Below are 23,274 nucleotides of genomic sequence, written 5' to 3'. Positions count from 1 at the left end.
ACTCCGACGCCCAAGCTGTAATAGCACTGCGTTACTTGATAATTTCTCTTGGGCAAGAAATCATTGCATTATCTCATAATAATACAATGATTTCTTGCCTGAGAGAAATGCTGAAAATAAATGAGAGGAATTGCTTATTAAAACTATAAAACTGTAGAAGTCATTCAAATTTGTAAAACCTGCGAACAATACAAACTAATAAAAATTTTAAAAGAAATTCAAGGGCATTATTTCTTTTGGAATCATTGGCAGGTTTCAGTTAATTACTCTGCTACTATCTGATTTAACTGTATTTGTAACTAGGGTTACACTAATTATGTCCATTGCAGCTCTGATTAAGTGGATCTAATTTCCATAGTTTTTGTTTCTATGATTCAAAAAGGTGGAGAACTGTACTGAATACAATGAAAGAACTAGGCAACAGCAGACCATTTCATGAAATTTTGGCCCACTGTTAACAACTGACTGTACTGTTAATGTCACCTCAATGGTAATAGTCCTCTGGGCATTATTCACATCATCCAGGATCAAAGCTGATCTTCTCTTGAGTACTAAGAGATTGGTGTGCTTCTGGAAATAGCATCTTTGGTGTGAAATGTTAAAAGAAAGTTTAATCTTATTTCTTGGGTATAATATCCCATGGCAGTTTCATTGGAGTGTTCACAAAATACATTTTTTTAAATGCTCGCTGTAAATATTATTGCTGATTTGTTGCATCCATATTGGCTGCTGTGGTTCCTTGTTTGATGAGTTGCCTTAATTCAGAAGTATGTCATCGACTGTGAAGAACTTTGAGGTTTAAAGTTGTGAAGAGAATGCTTACAAATATGAGTGTTTTGTATCTTGAACATTCCACAGACTCAAAGCTGAAGAAGAGCGGCAAAGGAAGGAAGACGAAAAGTCACGCAGAGAATTCATTAAACAAGAATATCTAAGAAAAAAGCAGTTGAAACTGATGAAGGACATGGATAATGTGATAAAACCTCGTCCTACTAGTCTGAAACTGAAGAAAGCTCGTCCAAGATCTTTTCGAGAGGATCCATCAAGTCCACGAACACCTGTTAGGTCATCAGCAGGTAACTAATAGCTTTTATTTTTAAGGACCTTCCTCCATTGGAGATGGAGTCAATTACTTGTAAATAATTTTTAGAGTTTATTAATGTCATTGAGTACAAATTCCAAAGTAGAAAGGTAACAGGTCACGCAAAAAAGGCCATACATCAACATAAGATCCATTAGAGTCCTGGAGTGAAAAGATAGGTGTGATGATGGGTTTTGCATTCAGATTCTTACTGTCTCCCACTCTCTCTCTTACCCTATCCCTGTGTAAATGAAAATGACATTAAAATTCGTTATACAGGCAGTCCCCAAGTTACGAACGTCCGACTTACGAACAATTCGTACTTACAAATGAAGGAAGGAGAACACCGTCCGCCATTTTAAGACTTTTTAAGACTGTGTTGAATGTGTAACTTTGTACTTGGCTTAAATTTTTCTTAGCAAAATTCACCCTGATCCTTTTCCAGTCAGCGCTTGTCCCATTTAACCTGTCTCAGTGCGGGTGGACTTTAGGACCCGAGATGGCACAGGACCCGCCACCTGTGGCTGCTGCTGAATCCGCAGTGTTTCTGTTCCATTGACGGAAGACGATCACAATTGAAAATAAAGTGGAAATAATAAAGCGATTGGAAAGAGGTGAAACGCCATCGGTCATTGGAAAAGCCTTAGGCTACAGTCGGTCAACGATCGGAACAATTTGAAAGGATAAAGTGAGAATGATGGAACATGTGAAAGGCCCTGCCTGATGAAAGCTACAATTATTACTAAGCAACACACTGATTTAATTATTGAAATACATACGTTTCTTAAGTGTTTTATATGTATAGAAAGGTGAAATATATACTATATACAAAGATAAACATTTGACTAACTGATGCTAAATAATACTGGATATACCTGTTCCGACTTATGTACAAATCCGACTTAAAGATGGACTCAGGAACAGAACTCATTCGTAACCCGGGGACTGCCAACATGTTCTTTCCTGGTTCAGCTTAGGGTATTCGCAAACAAATTTCAAGACCACAAGAAAACACCTTGTTAGAATTAGCACAAATGTAATCCAGAAAGAAAAAATACAAATGTCTATAGTAGTAGCAGTACAGAAATCAAAATAATACATCATTCACTCCCTCTCTCTCTCTCTCTCACTCTCACTCTGTCTCTGTCTCTCTCTGTCTCTGTCTAACTGACTCAACATACTCTGACTCTTGATGAACTGTTATTAGCCATCAGCCATGTCCTAGTCTAGGACAAAAGTCTCTTCACCCTTGCACCAAGAAGGTGCCCTTTATGCCCCTTCAGAACCCCTTACACTGGTACTTTTCCATGTATTTGGTACCTGCACCTGCAGAATGACCTCATCTTCCCGTGAAAAAGCATGTTTTTCACCATTTTCCACTGTTATGGCTGTGGACTTGTACTCCCTTAACTTTCTCAAAACATGGCTTTGGACTGGTTCTCTTGTCCTCTCTCAATTCCACTCCACTGTTTTGTCTTACTGTCTTCCATTTTATTTTAGCATATAACAAGGAGGAATCACATTAAGTTTTTCCTTACACCCTACCCCTCAGATAATACTCTTTTACAGAACCAAGTGAATATTACTTTAAAGAAGTTAACATTAAATTTGCTACTTAGCTATTTTATATTTGTGTTGACTCATGTGCTTACTGTTTTCTAGTGTCCTGCCTATCTTTGGCATCACTGAACACAACAGACACTGACAGTGTACATTCAGGAAAAAAATCTCCCAGGTAAGAATAGTCATACTAGGCACTTAATTCTTTAACATTAAGGCAATTGCTTGCTTTCATATTTGGGGAACAGATTTTAGTAGCTCTGAGAAAATGGGTCGCATGTCTTAATTTGCCCACTTGTGGCTTGGCATATAATTTTGTTTGATTGAGTCTCTTGTGAGGCTTCATAGGACTCTCTCACTAAAAATAGATGTATGTGATCAGGTATTACATTGTTACTATTTAAAACATTCCATTAATATATTAACCTAATCCCTAAAGTGGACTTGTGACAAAAATTGTCTGAAGAAATAATGTCACAAAGAAAGACAGCTAAATTACTACTAGAAAACACTCCAATCTTAAAATCTTGGAACAGGTAAATATCAGGTCTAGTAGTTGGAATCTTACAAATATTAAATCAGAAGCCCTTGAGCTATTTGACACAGATATAAATGCTAGGGAATTCAAACATATATTCCTCTTGTGGTCTGTAGCCATTTAGATGATAGTATTTCATATGCTCATTAAGGTACTTTTAAAATCTGAGGCCTTTGGTATCTTCCACATTTTTGACAGTGCTTCAGAACCCCCAGTTTGTTTGCCTGCTCTCTATTCCTTACCTAAAATTCATGACCCCTGTCTTTCAACAGAAATGGACCCTCCCTCCCACCTGGGTCTGTTGTTGTTATTACAATTTAAATTTTCCCTGACTTCCTTTTTTTCCGAGAAAAGCTAATTCAGTGTAACTAATCTCTCTGTTTTTGCATAAACACTAGGACTAGCATAGAGTGAGATTTCATTAATTGTGCCATCCTGTATTAACTGTGGTGCCATCATTGGAAACATTTGAAGGGCTTGGTATTCCAAAACTGCATTAGGATTTTTTAGCCAGTAATCACCAAGAGAAGTGGATAAATTGATTCATATGCACCAGCACCAAAGTAAAAAATGACTGGAAGGTTATTTTGGAGCTGTCACTTCCACCCTTAATTATTATAAGAGCTTGGAATGCACTTTACAGACAGACAGACATACTTTATTGATCCTGAGGGAAATTGGGTTTCATTACAGCCGCACCAAGAATAGTGAAGAAATATAGGAATATAAAACCATAAATAATTAAATAATAATAAGTAAATTATGCCAAGTGGAAATAAGTCCAGGACCAGCCTATTGGCTCAGGGTGTCTGACACTCCGAGGGAGGAGTTGTAAAGTTTGATGGCCACAGGTAGGAATGACTTCCTATGACACTCAGTGTTGCATCTCGGTGGAATGAGTCTCTGGCTGAATGTACTCCTGTGCCTAACCAGTATCCATGTCGGTGATTTGATGTAGATATTCTCTCATCATTTTTGTACATTTTTCTTTAATTAACAAATTGATGAAGGTAGAATAGTAAATGTGCTGTACTGTATATGGATTTTAGTACGGCATTTGACAAGGTTCTCCATGGTAGGCTCATTGAGAAAGTTAGGAGACATGGAATACAGGGAAATTTTGGTTATGTGGATTCAGAATTGAGTTGCCCACAGAAGGCAGAGGGTGGTCATAGATGCAGTGTATTCTATCTGGAGGTCAGTGAGCTGTGTTGTTTTGCAAGGATCTATTCTGGGACTTCTGCTCTTTTGATTTTTTATAATGACTTGGTTGAGTAAGGGTGGGTTAGTAATCTACAGAAGACACAAAAGTTGGTGATGTTGTGGGTTGTGTAGAAGTTTGTGGTAGGTTACAATAGACATTGATAGAATGCAGAGTTGGGCTGATAAGTGGCAGATGGAGTTCAGTCCAGAATAGTGTGAAGTGATACACTTTGAAAGATTGAAGTTTAAGTTAGAGTACAGGGTTAATAACAGGATTTTTAGCAGTGTGGAGGAACAGTGCCACACAAGTTGATAGCATGATTAAGACGATGAATGGTGTATTGGCATCCATTTTAGGGGGCTTGTATTCAAGAGCTGCGAGGTAATGTTGCAACTCTATAAAAACTCTGGTTAGACCACACTTGTGTTCAGTTGTGCAGTGTTATGTTCAGTTCTGGTGTCCTTATTGGAAGGATGTGGAAGCTTTAGAGAGTTTGCAGAGGAAACTTACCAGGATGCTGTCTGGATTAGAGCATGTCTTATGAGGGTAGGTTGAGCGAGCTAAGGCTTTTCTCTTTGGAGCAAAGGATGATGAAGGGCAACTTGATAAGTTGTGTAAGATGGTAAGAGGCATAGATAGGATGGATAGCTAGTGATTTTTCCCAGGGCAGCAACAATTAATAAGAGGAGGCATAATTTTAAAGTGATTTGAGGAAAGTATGGGAGGAGGGAGAGGAAAAATGCATCTGAGGTAGGCTTTTTACACAATGGTAAGTGCATGACATGCACCTCCATGGCTGGTGGTAGAAGCAGAACATTAGGAACATGTAGGAGACTCTTAGATGGGCAAATGGATGAAAGAAAAATTGAGGGCTGTGTGGGAGGGAAGGGTCTGACTGAGTTTGCAATAGGTTAAAAGGTCAGCAGAATATCATGGGCCGAAAGGCCTGTATGGTGCTGTAATGTTCTATGTTTTAACTGGTGAAGCAACTTGGATAAATACATGCAATAATTTCAAAGGTGTAGTTAGTCACCTGCTTCCAAACATTCTCATGTTACCTTATCATTATTCAAGTGAACAATATAATTACCTGACTATCTTTAAGGGCAAATAATTTTTATTAATGACATTGGAGTGCTGAATTCTGATAAGTTAAACACTTAAAGGCATAGAATGGTCTGTAGAAAAAGACGATATAGAATGTCTCAATGTTTTGCAACTCATCCTAAGGCAATCTTGTAGCGATTTACTACATACAGAGCTAGAAACAATGACACGCAGTCGGTAAGTCGTTTTGAGAATAGTTTATTCAAACTTTGTGGCGCTGGCTTTTAATCCGTAGTTCCCACCCTCTCCGGGTGGAAATGACGTCAGAGGTGCATTACTAAAGTCTCTCCCCGCGTGCAGGCTATTTGTGAGCAGGTTCACCTGTGCAGAAAGTGGGTCACCACAATCTAATCAATTGTGTAAAATTTATTTCATTATGTACAATGCTTGATTATCATTGTACCATAGATGCAATGTATTATGATAGTGAGAGGAATAAAAAATAATAAAATTACAACACACTTGATTACTTTTTCACTGTAATAAGTCATCTGCTATTTGTAATGTGTTGCATTGGTGGTAAAGATGTATGCTGTATTGATTGAAAGCAATTCTTTTCCTAATTTAAATATCCAGAACAGAATCAGTTGATGGATTTATGTCTCCAGCTTGCTCTGTCAATCGGAATGGTGAAAAAGACTGGGAGAATGACTCAACAACTTCATCAGTTGCTTCTGCAACAGAGTACACAGGTATAGAGTTTGGTAATGTTTTCCCATTGCAGCCTTTTACTTTCAGTCATTCAACATGTGAACAGGTTGTCAAAGTGAGTTTGCAGAGAATCACGCAGAATAAGTAGCCCAGAATAGGATGTTTGACTCAGCTGATCAAGCATTAGCTATCCAGACAAATGTTGTCATATATTGTACTGTACAGTTAAATAAGTAAAAAACATCCCTATTCTCAAATCATGGTGCAAAAATTGCAGATGCTTCATTCTTCCTTGTCTTCAACTAGAAATGCAGAGTGGATTAAGTATCTCCAACGCCTTTGCGATTCCCTCCATGCTCTTAGCCGGACTTCAATCACAGAGATGACAACAGAGATCAGTGCACTGAATACTTAAACTAGTATCATCTCTAACAATATGCTGCTAATGGTGATCCAGAACCAGAAACATATGCAACCAATCTTTTGATACAGTTATGTATCAGTGTGCAATGTTATCTGTCTGTGATCTGTCCACAGAAGAACAAATTCAATCTGGCCAATTACAACTCATCAATTTACTATTTTCATTAGCAATATGACAAATAAAGTTCACGAAAGTCTGGTTGAGCTCAACTTGCTAATAACCAAAACATAGACTTAGCTTGAATTTCATCAGCACCAATCATAAGCAGTCCTCATGATGGCTTTGGTCCAAATGGTGTGAATTCTTAAAAAGAAGGAAGAGTAATAAGTGACTGCCTTTGAATCCAAGTCAGATTTGCTAGTTAGTATCATGCTGCTCTGTTATTGCACTTTTCTTCAATGGCTTCAGTGATGTCAGATGTGAGAATATTCCTTCTTGATTTGACCATTGTTCATTTCCATATATTTACTAAGTGATGATCCTCTTCCTTTTTAAACAGAAGCTTAAGGACTTACACTTTTCATTCAACTAGCATTGCCAAAATCCCCAATCTTGCTTATCCTGGGGGTGTAGTTTGGAGGAATGGGATGGTTGAAGATCAGAAGTATTAACTGGGGAGAAAATTGTGGCCTTGAGCAGTGCAGAAGTCATGTATTCTCCAGCCAGTGGTTAATTAGCTGACTTGCAAATGTTTACCATTATTGACAAAATAGAAATGAGTTTCTTTGGTAAACTCATTTATATTGTAACTATTATGTATGTTTTTTTTTCATATGTAATGGAATGTGTATGTTGGTAATTTCTTTATCAATATATCATCTGTATTCTGTCCATATTACTAATATTAATAAAAAGATTTAGGAAAAAAAAAGAAATGAGTTTCTTTGACCAGATTAGTTTGAAAAATGCAAACTTGATTACATCTGAGATTTTAAAAAAGTAACCAGTTGGACAGATGCCCATCATCAACGTTAACAATTTATTCATTTTGCATCTAGCACAACATAACTGCAGAACAAATGGTCTGAAAAACGGACTTTAGTAACACGTGGCTTCTTAGCCACCTGCTCCCAGTTACTCCCTGTAATATTGTAAGAACAAGAGAAGCGTACTTCATGATACATTACCACATACAAATTCTCCTCCAGGATGTACATCAGTCTGAACTTGGAACGTATCCAAGCAACACACACAAAATGCTGGAGGAACTCAGCAGGCCAGGCAGTATCTATGGAAAAGGATACACAGACGACATTTCAGGATGAGTTCCTCTAGCATTTTGTGTGTGTTGCTTGAATTTCCAGCATCTACAGATATTCTCTTGTTTGTGATCGGAATGCATCCAATGCCTTTTTGGGATTAAGGCATCACATTTCATTTAAATACTCGGCTTTCAAGAGAGACATAATTATAAATGAATATTCTTTTTATGTAAATTATATTTTTCTAATTAAAATGTGGTCATTGGATAATTAAAACAAGAAGCTAAGTTTAAGAAGCATAATTACTTACTTTTATCATCATACAGTACTAAATTCACCTTTTGGCTTAACGTAAGGAGAAATTTGATTTGTTCTTTTGGTACATTAATTTGTCTTGTTTACTTTTACAGGACCAAAATTATATAAAGAACCCAGTGCAAAATCTAACAAACATATAATTCATAATGCAATCTCCCACTGCTGTTTAGCTGGGAAAGTCAATGAAAATCAGAAGAACAAAATACTTGCGGTAAGATTGGAATTTCAAATTTTTTATTTTATATATTTTAATAGCGCAAACTCCTAGATGCAATAACATCATAGTTAACTTACTGGACTAGCAATTTACGGACTTGAGTTTAAATTCTACTGAAATTTATATTAATAATTTTTGAACTGGAAAAATTAAACTAATATCAATATGATGGCCATCAAATACTCAATTGTCATTTAAAAAGAACTGTTCTAATAGGGAACAGGCTAGTATGTAGCTCCAAACTCTCAACAATGGGCTTGATTCTTAACTCCTCTCTGAAAAGGCCTCACAAGCCCCTCAGTTCAAGTGCCACATTGCTATTTAGATTCATATTTCCTCACTGAACTGAAGTAGTGTATCATGCTCAAATTGTATCTTCTTTGGTCATGGAAAAAGCTTATTCATTTTACTGCAAATCATCATAACGTGAAAAATGCAGTGGGTGGAGTACACTATATATTGCTAGTTAGCTATTTCCCATGATTTGCCTTTCCCAAATTTCATCAGTCTGTTTTTTTGTCTGATCTTTGAATTGAAAATCTTCAAAGTGCAACTCCTGCGCCATTCTAGCTAAGGCATATATTTAGTTTAATGTGAAGACAGGTTCCTCTTAGTACAAAGACCATTGTTGTGTGACCTTCCCTCACTTGTGTATGTAGAAAAAGTTGATCAATATTTTTGTAATACAATATATTCAAAGGTCCTTTCAAAAATGTATTCTTATGGCTATATTTTTGTATTTTTAGGAAATGGAAAATTCTGAAGCAAATAACTTTTTGATCCTTTTCCGGGACGCCAGTTGCCAATTCCGATCACTCTATACCTACAATCCTGAAACTGAAGAAATCACTAAGTTGGCAGGAATAGGACCCAAAAACATTGGAAGGAAAATGATTGAGGGACTCTACAAATACAACTCAGATCGCAAGCAGTTTAGTCGCATTCCTGCCAAATCATTATCTGCCTGTGTGGACGCAATAATCATCCACGGCCATCTGTGGCAGCATAAAAGACCCAACACTCCCAAAAAGCTCACTCCAAGATCCTAGTGAGGACAGCCATCATGAAAGTAGTAATGGCATTAAGCAATTGCACTTCATCGTAACTGCTTGAGGACAAGGCGTTTTCTAGTTGCCAGAGCATTCCTTATGTTTATAAATTAGTACATACAGTTGAAACTGGACACCAGACTCTGCTTTTAATGTGCACAACTGGAATGTATAGGTTAGGGGTCTTAGATGGACATCACTGTTACAAGTAGAGGTAAAATGATTCGTTGTAATTTTATTTTAGCATGATCATGCAAATTGACAATTTGTAACATCACTACCATAACTCGTTTGGTACACTGGAGAATCGTTAATCTGAATGATACATATTTAAACTAGTCAATAACACTTTTTTGCCTTGTTCACATTTTTTATGTTTTTACAACTGTCATACAATTTGGCTCCTGTTTTAAAGGGTAGGTCTTTTATATCATTCAGTCGTTAATATTTGTTGTTGTTCAGTATTAGCCACATCTGCATAAAGGTGCTGATGTTAGCTGATTGGTGCAAAAGAGTGCTATATTGCATTGATTTACTTAAATACAAAGCTACTGGCCTGGCACTGATCCAGAATATATGTTTGAAGCAGGTTTTATAACAGTATTACAAGGTAACCCAAAAAATCTTAGGTTTTCAGTGTTAGAAGTACAGCATCATTGACATGACAAAGTAGAAATTTCTCCTCTGTTGAAGGCAATAAAGTCATGTGTACTCACATTTGGCTCCAATGATTTCAGTGGAACTGAATTTCTTTAAGTGGAGTACAACATGCATACATTACTATATTGTGATGTAGGACACATTTCCACTCCAGTGCATTAAAGATATGGCAAGAATCCTTAAAATCTGTGCTAGCAATCCCAGTGCTTCTGCTACGGATATGCAAACCAGTTGTCTCATGAGAAATGGTATTTGCTTGCTAGTTCTGCTTTTTTACTTGATTTTAACAGCCACAGTGTACCCTGTACATCCAGAATGGCTAGTAATTGTTATTGTATTGTGAGTAATGAATAGATGTAGAGGCTAAAATCTAACATCAGATCAGTTGTAGTGGCATTAGATGGTGAGTCAAAATAAGTTGACTTGGGGGAAAAAGTAATGAAAATGGTAAAAGAAGTAGACTTTTTAATTGTTTAATTACATAGTTAGAGAAGTAGTTAGACTATTGAACCTTGTGTCTTTTTTGAGTGGTAAAAACTTACAGCTGGAGAAGCACAATTCACATTCCCATCTTTTCAGAATTCATTCCATTTGTAAATTGCATGTATTGTTTTTTAGTATATTCCAGCTAATTTTATTTTGTTGGGAAGTAACACCATGTTACGTTTAATTATTTTTTGTGCACCACTGAAATTGGAGGCTATGCACTATGGTGACGAGCCATATGCCATTCCAAGGTAAAAACAGAACATGCTGGAAATACACTAGATCAGGCTATATTTGTGAGAAGGAAACATTGAAGATCCACAATTGTTTGTTAAAAACAGTTTGACCTGAAACATTGAATCAGTTTTCTCTTTCCATACAAAGACCACCAGAACTGTTGAATTTCCTGGTATTTACTGATTTTTATATCAGATTTAAATTTCCCGCAAATGGAAAATTTATTGATTTTCACATGCCATTCCAAATTGCTCAGCTGTTGTAACTTCTAAAATGGGCTGCTTCAGAATATTGTGGAGTAGTAATCTATAATCTTGTTTCTTTTGCACAATATGCCTCAGCATCATTCCAGAAAAAGCAAAATCTTTTTTTTTGTCTGCTGAGCCAATTGTACACGAATACTCTAATGCCCACATCCCCAGCCAAAGAAAATTATCACTGCATTTTCTTCAGCCATATAATTTTTTTCACTATACCCTACTTTCCCTAATAATAGAACTTGTTAATTTCTATTTAGTATAATTCTTTTAGTGGAACAACTTTTTCAACATACTAAGTGTTTCTAAATTTTGACCAATTGTATAAATACTGTTCTTAATTTTTTTAAAATTCAATAATGCAGAGTAATTGCTTATAAGGTTTTTTATATTTTACTGTCAACAGCTTCAGAATTCTTGCCACATTCCCCATGATTGGGTTATCCTGACCATTTTATTTCATGTCTGTATCTCGGTCCATCTTGATGAATGCCATTAGATTCCTCATGCTGTGTTTTATTTACAGTATTGTGCAAATGTTTTAGGCACATATTTAAAGGGTGCCTTTTGTATTTGTCAAAGTGGAGCAGAGAGCAAGTCTGTAAATCTGGCGGGAGTAAAGGATGTTGGGAATGGTGAAGGTGGAGTGCAGAGGGAGGGGTGTGGGACAGGTGGAAGGTAAGGAATGCCAGGGGTGAGGTGTGGCATGGGTGCAGACACAGCCCTGAGACATATCAGACAAGGTCATTTGAATCCAAACAATCGGTTTATTGACAATTACAGAATGTCTCTCTGGTGCTTTCTGCTCCCTCCCATCATCCTTTTCCTTTTCCCAAACATGATTCCCCTCTCCCTGCCCCCTTCCCTGTTCCAGTCAACAATAGAGACCCAATCAGAATCAGGTTTATCATCATTCACATATGGCATGAAATCAGTTTTTTTTCTGCAGCAGTATAATGTAATACATAACATAACACACCGTATTACCCACAGTCAATGCTCAGTCCATATCCACGGCCTTATTACTGACAGTCAATGCGAACTCAAAATCCACGGCTCAAAATACTGTATATATAATATGTGCCGAAGACTTTCACAATACTGTCCATCTGGTATAGATTTGAGGTCTTAGTTTATTTCATTTATGACAACAACACTTATCATCCCTTTTGACAAACATGCTGCTATTCTTTTTCCCCCTTCCTTCAATCTCTTTGCCATGTATTGTGACCCTCACCTATGCTATAGACTAATTATATCTCTCCCTATGTGTTATCAACCGGTAGCCATCTTTACCCCTCCCTATAATGTAGACATTCTCTGCCTTGTCCCCCTTGCAGTTGTGTGTTCAATTCAAGGTTTCGCTTTATTTTCAGTCTAATGTATTTGAAATCTAAGAATTAGAAATGATGTGTCTTGCTTCAGTTGATTTCAAAATATCACTGTAATAGATCTTATATGAAATTACATGCATCCTGCATGAAGAGGCTGTGATTTGATCACGTTTCCATGGAAACTCACTACATTCTCCTATAATATGTTTTTTCCTGGTATGACAAGTTATTTCTGTGCCTCAAACCCTTTCTTGAGTTCATCTCCTCACTTATATATATCAGTGTTGCTGCCCAAGACAATGGAAAGATTTTACCAGCGTCTATTTCTTGAATAGCTTCATACCTTTCTCGAAGTTTATGGAGCCATGGAGTGCTATTCTGACAGGTATACATTTTCATGGCTTGCTTGATCCTAGCTTTTGCCTTCAAGCACTTGCTTTCTTTCTCCTGCTCCTTTTGACTACCTTTCTATCAGACCATGTTAGGTTTTTCCATAAATAAATTAAGCAAATCTTTCTCGTTGCAAGTAGTTTATGAAAGTTTGCCATGTATATAGGTTATAACAAACAATCACTTTAAACCTAGCAACAGAAGTAATTTGTTGAAATGGCACTGATATAATAAAATTCTAAACTTTGTTCTCTGGTGTAGTTCATGACTATTTGGCCGGTTAGATTAGCAAAATGGTTTCTGTTAGTTTTCAGTGCCAGCAAATCCTGGCAATTTCAGTCACATTGAATACTGTCTCTATTCATCAATTTTCCAGATTTGTTTCTTTTATAATTATGTATTTGTACATCTTACTAAAAGGTCTTTGGAGATGTTATATTAAAATATACAGTCATAAACTATTTAAAAATAAACATTAGGAGTCTTTCTTCTTTTCCATTTACCACTATTTTCCTTACTGCTGTTTTTGTGTAATTTTAAATTGCCTATATTCTACGTGTTACCTTTATTTCCTAAGTATCTCAAATGCCCATTATCCTGCAGTAGTCCATTTTCACAACCAAATGAGTAAATCAATCATTTAAAAAAAAGATGTTGTTAGTTAACCAGAAAAATGAACATTAAAAGTTTGAATCAGTTGCTCTAGTATCTTAAAAAAAAATTTAAACTTTGAGTTTTTGAATGAAAGTAAGAATGGTCCACTCAGTGAGGGAACCAGTTGGGAGACTAGATGTCAGGTTTTAAGGAAAAGGAATACAGTAATTAGTTCCTAAAAGTGATCGTTTTTAATTGGGAGCCATATCAGCACAATTAGGAGATTCTTGGAGAAAGAGAGAGAATATGTGAAACTTTTAATTTGTGTTGAACGTGATTAGAGCAGCATTTTGTAATGCTGAGATTATACTTGTGCTTGACTGTTTGCATTTCCAATTTATTGCCGCTTTCCATTTCTGCCATTTTTGTAGTGATGGTTTCTTTTGCTGCAGTTTTCATCTGCAGGTTCTTGCTAAAAGCTGGTAATTTATCTGCTACCAATTTTTGCCTGAAAACAGGAGTCATTATCAATTGTGATTAGGACAGCTTTAAATTGACATGCATGCAAACAATTTTTAGTGCCGCTATCCTGTACAACCTTATTTAAAATGCAGTTACATTTTTCGACTGGAGAGGTTTCTTCAGAAATTCACTTTTATCTTTTAATGGTAACTCTTATGATGTATTGTTTTCCAAGAATTTGTTTCCCAAGGACAACAAGGAATAGAATGGGGACAACAAGAGAAAAATCAAATTTTGTACATTTAGCTTCTCAGCTAAATTTGAAGTAATGTGTGGCATTGATTCTTTTTTTAATATCAATTTATTTTTAAAAGTCATACTATCAGTGCATATAATTAAAGGTGACTGTTTTGGAACTGATCACAAAACATCTGGGAAATCTGCTTTTTCTCTGTTATGGATGATGCTATATCATTCAGTCTCCAAACATTCCACGTCCCACATTTACTAAGCTAGAATTTGTTTTCTTTTGTTTGTCCATGCATGGTTATTAAAAGTGAAATGTATTAGGTTGAATGAGTCTGTGAAAATTCCCAATGCCAAATCCGATGTTCTATTTTCTAGGAAGATTTGGATGGAAGCAGAAAGGTGAAGGGGCAACTTAATTAACCATCATACACAATGGTATATTTTCCCAAAATATAGGTTACAGAGTCATCTGGGTTTGCATTTGACTCTCAATATTACCTTGCACTTTAGAATTCTTGCCCACCCAACACTTAACTGGTCTTTCTCATGTGCTGGATTAGTTTCATAACTCTGCCAGATCACAACTCCACTCCTACTTCCTTGATGGTGAAAGCCTACACCCATGTTTTTCAAAACTTGCAATCCAGACAGCAAGTTCTCCTTGACTGAATTAAAAAGATGCTGGGTGTATAACAAAAAAGGACTTTTCTCTAAAAATGAAGTCCTTCTCCACCCCGCCCCATAAAAGGGAACAATTTCACAGGGCTGCTGAGACAGATTTACAATGACTGACAATTTATTTGATTACAATTGCTGTAGTTTTTCTACTACTTGTCAGCAAACCTTTAGGTATATTTTCAAATCCAGCACAGTTACATGAGAAACTGCAGACTGAGTGATTTGATATTTGGTTTTCTTCTTGAACGATAGGATTTGTCTGGCATTGCACTGATTTCTCTCAAATTCTAACATACTAAGAGTATTGGGAACAGAATAAATTGGAAAACAAAGATTTAAAAATTTGCATTAACTTACATGGCATTACTTAACAGTGGAGGGCAAGATGCGCTGCATTGAACTAAGCAGAATGGGAAAGTAATTACCATTGAACATCAATATTGCAGTGTGAATGAAAATTTAAATAGGATTAATATATACTACATGTTCATTCTAATTTCATATTTCAAATATATTGTTTTGTGGATAAGGAAATGCATGCTGGTAGAATTAAAAAATCTGTTTTTTTGAAATTCTAATTATGTTCTGTACTTGTGTGATATGACATGAAGAGTTTCCATATCATTTTAGAAATGCTTCCCTGCTGTCCAACAGTAGGGAAAATATTCAGGTGAAGACACTCTTTGATTTGTGCACTGAAATTATTGTCAGCCAAAATTCTGGTTTCACCTATGTGAAGCGTTTTAAAATCTCAAACTGCATGTGCTCAGCATAGCTGATAATTGTGCTGCGGCAGTCATTGTAGCAGGGAGGAAGGGGGAGACTCTCCAGTTCCTGTGTGTGATCTGAGATAGTGATTGTCTTGATTTTTCTCCCATCCTCTGCAATTTGCTTAACCATTGCCCAACTGTAGTCAACGTCTGCCAGTTGAAATGCTATACATGCTAGAGAAAGAATGCTCAGTGCTTCAGCATTTTATCACTTAGCAATTTCTCTTCTATTTGCTCAGAGGCTTTAAGTCTTTTAGATATAAAATTAATATGCAAAACATCTTAATATTTAAATATAATTTATGCATTCATTTTGTACTTATGTTAACTATATGTAAAACCCTAGTTATTGGACCTATATCAATAACTGAGAGTCTCATTTAATTTTGGAAATTGCAGTAAATAACACTTCATAATACAGTCTGCATGTTACCAAAGTTGAGGTTGTATGTAAGGCATAAACTGTGTATTGATTTGTATAGCTGAGCTTGTACATAAAACCAACATTAGGAGTTTGCTTTGATCAGCACATTTTGCAAGTTAATCATGTAGTTCTAAGCCCACAAAAAAGCTCCTGGATGGCAACTGTTTCTCAAAAAATAATTAGTACCATTAATCAAATTTGATCAACGCTTTTAGGAACTGAATTAAAACAAAAATTGTCCAAACCTTGGAATTTTTAACAAATCTGGTTACAAAATCCAATAATTTATGTTCTTTCTATCTTTGCACATTCCTCTTTCTGTTGAGTGACTTTTTTTAATGTTAGGAGTAGTTACAAGTAATCTCCTCTTGGATCTTTAGTCCAAAACCATTCAGTTACTGGGTGCCAGAGGTATTCAGAACCATTTCAAGATGTTTTCTCTTTTGATGTCTGCATCATTATGCTGTTTATGGGTCTCCAAATCTGGATGTTAATGCATATACTGTATACCACCCAAATATACTGTTTCCTATTATCAAATGTTAATTATATTTAAAAGAATGCTTTCAAAATAACTTACTTCTTAAAGTGTAGCTGTCAAACCAAAAGCTGTTAATAAGAGGTTTAGGAGCAATAAACTGACAAAGGGGCAAGACTTTGCATTACTACTGCAATTCACATATGATAATTATTGTACTTGGAGAAAGCTTGAGCAGTGTGTTCACAAACAAGAATAGTCATTTTTAATTTAATGTCTTTGTTTAATAATTTTATTTTATGAATTATGGTCTAGGAAAGAAATGGAAAGAGGTATATGTCCATGCCTTAGACTTGTAGCTTTTTTATTCAATTACAGTTGTTATTGGAACAGCGCATTTGGGGATAGTGTGGTTTTCCATCCTGTCAGAAACACTGGTGCTTTCATCATGGCTATATTTATAAAACATGAAATCCAAAGTAATTTTAGCAGTCATTTAAGTTACTGAAACCTTTTGGTTTCTGTCTTTGTAGTTTTATCTCAGTTGACTGTTACAGGAACTTTTGGCTTTTTAAAGCCAGAATGAACTATTAAATTTTTCTTAGCCTTCATTGCTAAATGTACAGTGTGTTCTATGTTCAAACTTGGTAATCTGTCCACTTTAATGGAGCTCTGCTTCAATTTATTAGATGCTGTGCTGTCTAATTCTGTCATGCCATCATTTAGTTTGCTAGACAATAGTACTGTGGAATATTTTTTCTTTGAATAAAGTAAATAAAGCATGAGATCTTGGAGATTATTTGGTCTTATTTGGAGAGCGTAAATTATGACTGGAATAGTCTTAAGAATCTACTTTTAGCTGTGTGTTTGCTTCTGTTATGGATTTAGGTGTACTCAAATTTAGATTTACTATTAAGTTTCAATTTAGTGCTGCAACATAAATAATAATGTTCAAATTCTGCCATACAGAATTGTGCTCATTTGGAGATTTGCTGGGTCTTTCAAAGAAACAAATAATTAATTACATCAATATTTTCTTGTACACTTGGTTTTTCCCTGTAAACACAATTGTCAAAACTATATATATATCAGTACAAGCTGAGGAAAATGGAGCCTGAGGAAGAACCAGACTGTTTCATGTCACTCCAAGGACCTGATGGCAGCAATAAGAAAGCATGGCATAGTTGTTGGGGTTCTTAATGCTGGTTGTCACTTTCCTTAGACATCACTTCTTATAAATGTCCTCAACAGTGGGCAGAGTTGTACTGTAATTTAAGTAGCTGAGTCCACCACTCTCTGGAAACTTTTGCATTCCTATACACTAAGAGTTCCCCTATAGACCATAATGCAACCAATCAGAATACTTTCCATTCTACATCTGTGCTATGCCATATTTCTTCATACCTATGTGCCATCAGTCGTGCACTCCAGCAAAAGCATCTTGGGCACTGCTCTAACAGAAAAATTGTAAATCTAAATTTTGTGAATTTATACTAATCCAAAACAGGATGTTAGGTGCAATAGAAAACATTTTATTTTGTTTTCTTAATGTTATTTCTATTATTAAAACTCATACCTTTGGATATTTTAAAGCATTTTTATAACATCAATATAAGTAGGTAAAATTGAAAACCCTCCTTGATTGCATGCTCTTCATAATATGCATAAATGATAGACACTTTGAAGTTTTAGTTTTTATACATACAGATGGAATTATGCAATGTGAGGTCAGACTTCACCCAGGTTGTAATTATTTAAGCGAATTTCCAATTGTTTACACTTATTACCGTTTGGCATTTTAATGTACAACAGAATTCTATTTTTTAGGAAAATTAGCCATTAATAGTCATTTTCAAAATAGGAAGCAGAATGAGCACTACTTTGGATAACCTAAATTTGCCCTCATAGAAAATTCCAGTGTCAATTCACTATACTGTTGTCCATTTGGTGCAGAATATAGCTCTTTAATTCAGATTGTTATTTGCTATTTTCTTTTTGTGGGAGCAAATTTCCATTTAATTAAAGCTGAAGAAATTCCAGGAAGCCAAATTTCTGTTCTTTTTTTCAGGGTGTTGAACAGAAATTAGTGCAACATAATCCAAGCTGGCATTTCATTGCAGCTGCTAGGCAGAGACACGTTATCTTTTGGTTGAGGTATTAAATCTGTCCACTCTCAGAAGGTGATAAAAGATCTCATGTCACTATTTTGAAGAGCAAAGGGAAAAACCAGAGTCCTGGCCAACATTTATCTCTCAATCATTACCACATAGATTATTTTGCCATTATTACATTGCTGTCTGTGAGAGCTTCCTGTGTGCATATTTAATGTCAGATTTCCTGTAACTATTTGTGATTCCACTTCAAAAAAAACTTAATTGGTAATAAATGTCCTGAGTACGCCATATGTCTTTGAAAGGCACCACTTAAATCCGTCTTCTTTAAAAGGCATGTTCTTGACGAATTATTGTGATTTCTCCTGGATGGGTCCTAAATTCACTGTCCAAAGTTGAATTCATTCAAAATTATTGTCTGTATCCTAACTTTTGCTCAGTTATTTGATCCATTTCCCCACTATTCACACTGGCTCTTGGTCCAGTAATGTCCCAAATGTAAACTTGTGTTGGAAGTCCAACCACGGCGTTACCTTTACTATCTCTGTAACCTACCACATACCTGCAGTATAACACTTCACAATGTCTGCCAAGTTCCACTTATGGCTTTTTATTAGCCCTTATTTCCTTCATCTAACATTAACAATCATGCATTCTGCTACCCAAGACCCAGACATTTCTACATCCTTATTCTCCCTCAAAAACCCTTGAAACCCAACATATGACTATATTATGTGAGTCTAATTCAAATTCAGAAACAGAATCAGGTTTTTTATCACCAGCATGTGACATGAAACTTGCTAACTTAGCAGCAACAGTTCAACGTAATACATAGCAGAGAAAAAATAAAAATAATAACAAAATAAACAAGTAAATCAATTAAGTATATTGAATAGATTTTATAAAGTGCAGAAACATACTGTATATTTTAAAAATTTTTATGTGGATCTAATAATTGTTCAGCATCTGTTTAATCATTACAAATTTCCTATTACAAATTTCAAGTATAATTACAGGAGAGTGATGGTGATGTATGTTAGATGGGGACAAAAGTATCTTTGGTTTCTCCTTGTGTTCGGCTTTGTACAAAGATATGTATTAAAAATACTGCCATGAATTTCAAATTAGATAAGCAGAATTTTTTTTAAAATCAAGAAGTAAACCAGAAAATTCTGGCTTTAGGAGAAAAAACAATGTTCTGGTGTATTAATTTTTCATATGAGTAAACTTCAGAATGAAATTTATTCTGAGCTTCAGAGAATGGCACATACGATCGGGCTAAAAGGTATGTAAATAGAAACAATGAAAGAAGATTGAATGTGATATTAAAAAAAACTGGATCTGTGAGGTACAAGCTGAAGAAACAAAAGTTAGAGACCATAGCAATCTGAAAGAGAAACAGTGTAGGAAATACTCATACGTCTTCTGTGGAGATGGAAATAAAGTTAATGTTTCGTGTTGATGGTCCTTCATGGACAAACCGATACTGTTAAAATTAATGTGAAGTCTTTAAGGCTATTATGTGCCCTAAAAAGCATATTAACAGCAGTAAACAGAGCACAACACATGTTTATGCAAAGGACAGCACGAGTCAAGCGCTGTACTGTACAAGTTACTGGACACGGTATTTTATCTGTGCATTCATCTTCGCCCGAATTCATTCACCACCTCCCATTTGTATAGCTTGCCGACTGAACATCTGCCCTAAACATTTCGTTTGATGAAAAGCTGGCAACCCGAAATATTAATGTTGTTCCCAATGACAGGTGCTGTCTAACCTGATGTATGTAACCATCATTTTCTGTTTTAATGTATGATTTGAACATACTCTCCAGCCATCACACACGCACACACACACACGCACACACACACACGCACACACACACACACGCGCGCGCACACGCGCACACACTCACACACACATTCTAGGTGTCTCGGCCCGAAACGTTGACTGCTTATTCCACTCCATGCTGCCTGACCTACAGATTTCCTCCAGCATTTTGTGTGTGTTGCTTGGATTTCCAGTATTGTAGTATCTCTTGTGTTTATGATTTATTCTCTCCCAACCATTACATAATCACTTCAGGTCATTCATTATTATGTATAAATTAAGAAATCTGGACCCCGCATGGGCTGAAAAAATGGACATGCTACAAGCTCAGATGTTAAGTAAAAATGTTGGAAAATACACTAGATTACGATGAGACTTTGAACAGAACACAATAGAAAGACTAACCATTTAAAAGACTAACGCGGCGTTGCGAGAAGCAGCGCCGAAGTGCGGACAGCCGGATCACGGGGGTGTCATGGATCCAGTCGGCATCTGATGAGTCAAGGTTCGCCCGGGCGGCCACCCTGATTGGATGCGAGCAGCGCGGGCGCCAAGGCAACGGCGCCGCCAACCCAGTGCGAGCTCGAGCGGCAGTCTGCGCGACTCATCGGGTAAGCGGGGCCCATCTGGAACGTTCTTTATCCGAGTTACGTCTCGCCGCTGCCGTGTCCATCCGCGCATCGCCGGCTTTTGTTTAGCCGCCGCAGCGGGGTGGCCGATACCCGGTCGTCGCCACCCGGCCCGGCTCATTCCCTTCTCCACCCAACCGGCCGGTCCGCCCTCTCCTACCTGTCAAGACTGGCCGCGCTGCTTCGTTGCTGCGGCGACAGGCGCGCAGGCGCACTGCGCGTTTCCTGCCCTGCTGCTGGGCCGTGGCTGTTCTCCACCGGCGATGGGGAAAGGAATAACGGTCGGCAGGGAGTGGCGGTAAACCGAGGCGAGGTGGGCGAACGAAGGACACCGCTCGCCGGGCTCTTCAGTCATTTGCCAGCGGACGGGTATGAATTGCAGCAGTTCATTGAAGTTGTGAGTGCGTTGTGCGAGGGCGATGGTCTCGGTCGCCCAGTGGCCCAGTACTCCCTCTTTGTGGGAATCTCATATATAAACCCCACCCTAAACCCACTGCCGGAATAAGTTAGCGCGGCGGCGACTTTGTGTGGCCCCGATCTATTCTGTTGACAGTTCCCAAGCCCCACGCTCCGGGATTTGGGGAGGGCTAATGCCCCTTGAAACCGTTAGAGATGCCCCAGTGGGATGGTGGGAGTGAGGCCGTGCGGTCCGTAACCTACGATCTACGACTGTGGCGAGGAGATCGGTCTTTGTCCCGCCTAGTCACAATAACGAAGCTAAATTTGGTCTTTGTTTCAATTTGCAATTATTTATTTGGACCAAAACAAACAAGAATCACGCTGGGAAGTCACACTAAAGTAGCCCGGCTCAATAACTCGCTTACCATCAACCTCTTGCCTCCCAAAATAAACAAACAGGTTAACATTTTAGATTTCGTATTAGCATCGGGGAAATTACTGCAATAAAGTAGAAAACTGAAAACAAAAACTGACAACACTGGATATCTAAAGTAAAAACCACGTCAGGCCGCATTTGTCGAAAGAGAAACAGCTAATGTTTCAGGACTGCTGATCTAAGTATTTCCAGTATTTTCTCTCTTCATTTTGTGTTGCAACGAGACTCAACCTCTAGCATATTTGAAAGCAAAGGATTTTAATCAGGTTATCAGGACCAGTTGGTTCAGGTTGAAAAGATGGAAGCCATAACCAGCAGCACTAAATTTAGGTTTAATTCTATTGTAGAGTAGTATTTGAGCATCTGAAAAAGTTTGAATTGATCAAAGAAAAATAGTGTAGAACTGTATGAAATAACAGAAGGTGCTGGAATTCACTCAGCAGGCCAGGCAGTATCTGCTGAAGAAGCAGGTGTTGTTTCAGGTCAGATAACCTTGATGATACCCTTTGACCTGGAAAGTTAACAGTATTTTTCTTTCCAGAGATGTTGTTGGGCCTGCTATGTGTTTCCAGCATTCTATATTTATTTCACATGATCAGATCTGAGTTGTACTGTACAAATTTAATTGAATACTTTGAGACAGTCACGATACTGATATTGTCCATGTTGATTTCAGTCATTTCATCTTTCCTGGAGCGCTGTTCCTAACAGCACTGGGAGCACTCTCTATAAATGGATTTTAGAAGAGATGCTTGCTGAAGGTATACTGGCCAAAATTTGTCAGGTCAATATATCATTACCAACTGTGGGAGCTTTTTATGCCAAATTGGCTTTCTGCTTACTGTATTTAAAAAAAACAATAATTTTCAAAGTACCTAATTGGCTGTAAAATGCTTTGGGACATTTGGAGTTTGTGGAGGGGGTTAATTAGAAAGCATTTTGTTTTTTTAATTGTTGATGGGCAAAACATTGACTTTTGATCACATAGTGTAGAGAAGTGGTGTACTTGGATCAGACACATTGAAGTTTGGCTGCAGTGGGAAAGGAGAAATTGAACAGAAAGAGAAATGATTCCTTTGAAACAAGGATTTTTAGATCTTGGAGTTGACACTGAAAGCTTTTTCCCTTGACAAGATGTCCAGGTTGATGGGGAGTATTTACAGCATTTTGTTTTTGTTAGATTTCCAGCATTTTTTGCTTATTTGATTTTACATTCTCCTTTGTTATCCTGAAGGTATATGATTTGTGTAGGGTATGCTGCCTTCAGCTTATGCCCACTGTCTTTGGTGAATCTTTGTTAATCAGTAATGGCACATAAACCGGGTCAGAGAATTGCCATCATACTCAACATTGCTTAACTGAAAGTTAAGAAAGTGCAGAAGGACTCCACCAGGATATAGTCTGTGAGGCAGCGTTTTATTTATGAAGAGACTGGATAAGCTAGGTTTGTTTTCCTCTGAGTTGAGGAGGCAGAGCAGGGTGCTGATAGATGCATAGA

The 23,274-nt window shown here is 37.0% G+C and overlaps 2 protein-coding genes across 7 annotated transcripts in view; both read left to right on the top strand.

The window, feature by feature from the left end:
* Positions 1-17,164, top strand: part of camsap2a (calmodulin regulated spectrin-associated protein family, member 2a) — a 169,332-nt gene extending 152,168 nt beyond the window's left edge. For all 3 annotated transcript variants that reach the window (XM_059984671.1, XM_059984670.1, XM_059984669.1), the window contains exons 13-17: positions 859-1,076; positions 2,744-2,816; positions 6,067-6,182; positions 8,178-8,296; positions 9,049-17,164. In XM_059984671.1, the coding sequence (XP_059840654.1) occupies positions 859-1,076; positions 2,744-2,816; positions 6,067-6,182; positions 8,178-8,296; positions 9,049-9,351 (829 nt within the window). In that variant the 3' untranslated portion in view covers positions 9,352-17,164. The remainder of the gene's footprint in view (positions 1-858; positions 1,077-2,743; positions 2,817-6,066; positions 6,183-8,177; positions 8,297-9,048) is intronic.
* Positions 17,165-20,885: 3,721 nt separating this feature from the next.
* Positions 20,886-23,274, top strand: part of LOC132402097 (WD repeat-containing protein 47-like) — a 59,520-nt gene continuing 57,131 nt past the window's right edge. For 2 of the 4 annotated variants that reach the window (XM_059984673.1, XM_059984672.1), the window contains exon 1: positions 21,172-21,338. In XM_059984673.1, the coding sequence (XP_059840656.1) occupies positions 21,313-21,338 (26 nt within the window). In that variant the 5' untranslated portion in view covers positions 21,172-21,312. Of the gene's footprint in view, positions 20,924-21,158; positions 21,339-23,274 lie in introns of those variants that run through there. The other 2 variants (XM_059984675.1, XM_059984674.1) reach the window with 2 other exon arrangements.

Source organism: Hypanus sabinus, chromosome 11 (assembly GCF_030144855.1).
Source record: "Hypanus sabinus isolate sHypSab1 chromosome 11, sHypSab1.hap1, whole genome shotgun sequence".
NCBI lineage: Eukaryota > Metazoa > Chordata > Chondrichthyes > Myliobatiformes > Dasyatidae > Hypanus > Hypanus sabinus.
Note: the sequence above shows the minus strand (reverse complement) of the source record. Positions and strands in the feature narration are given on the sequence as shown.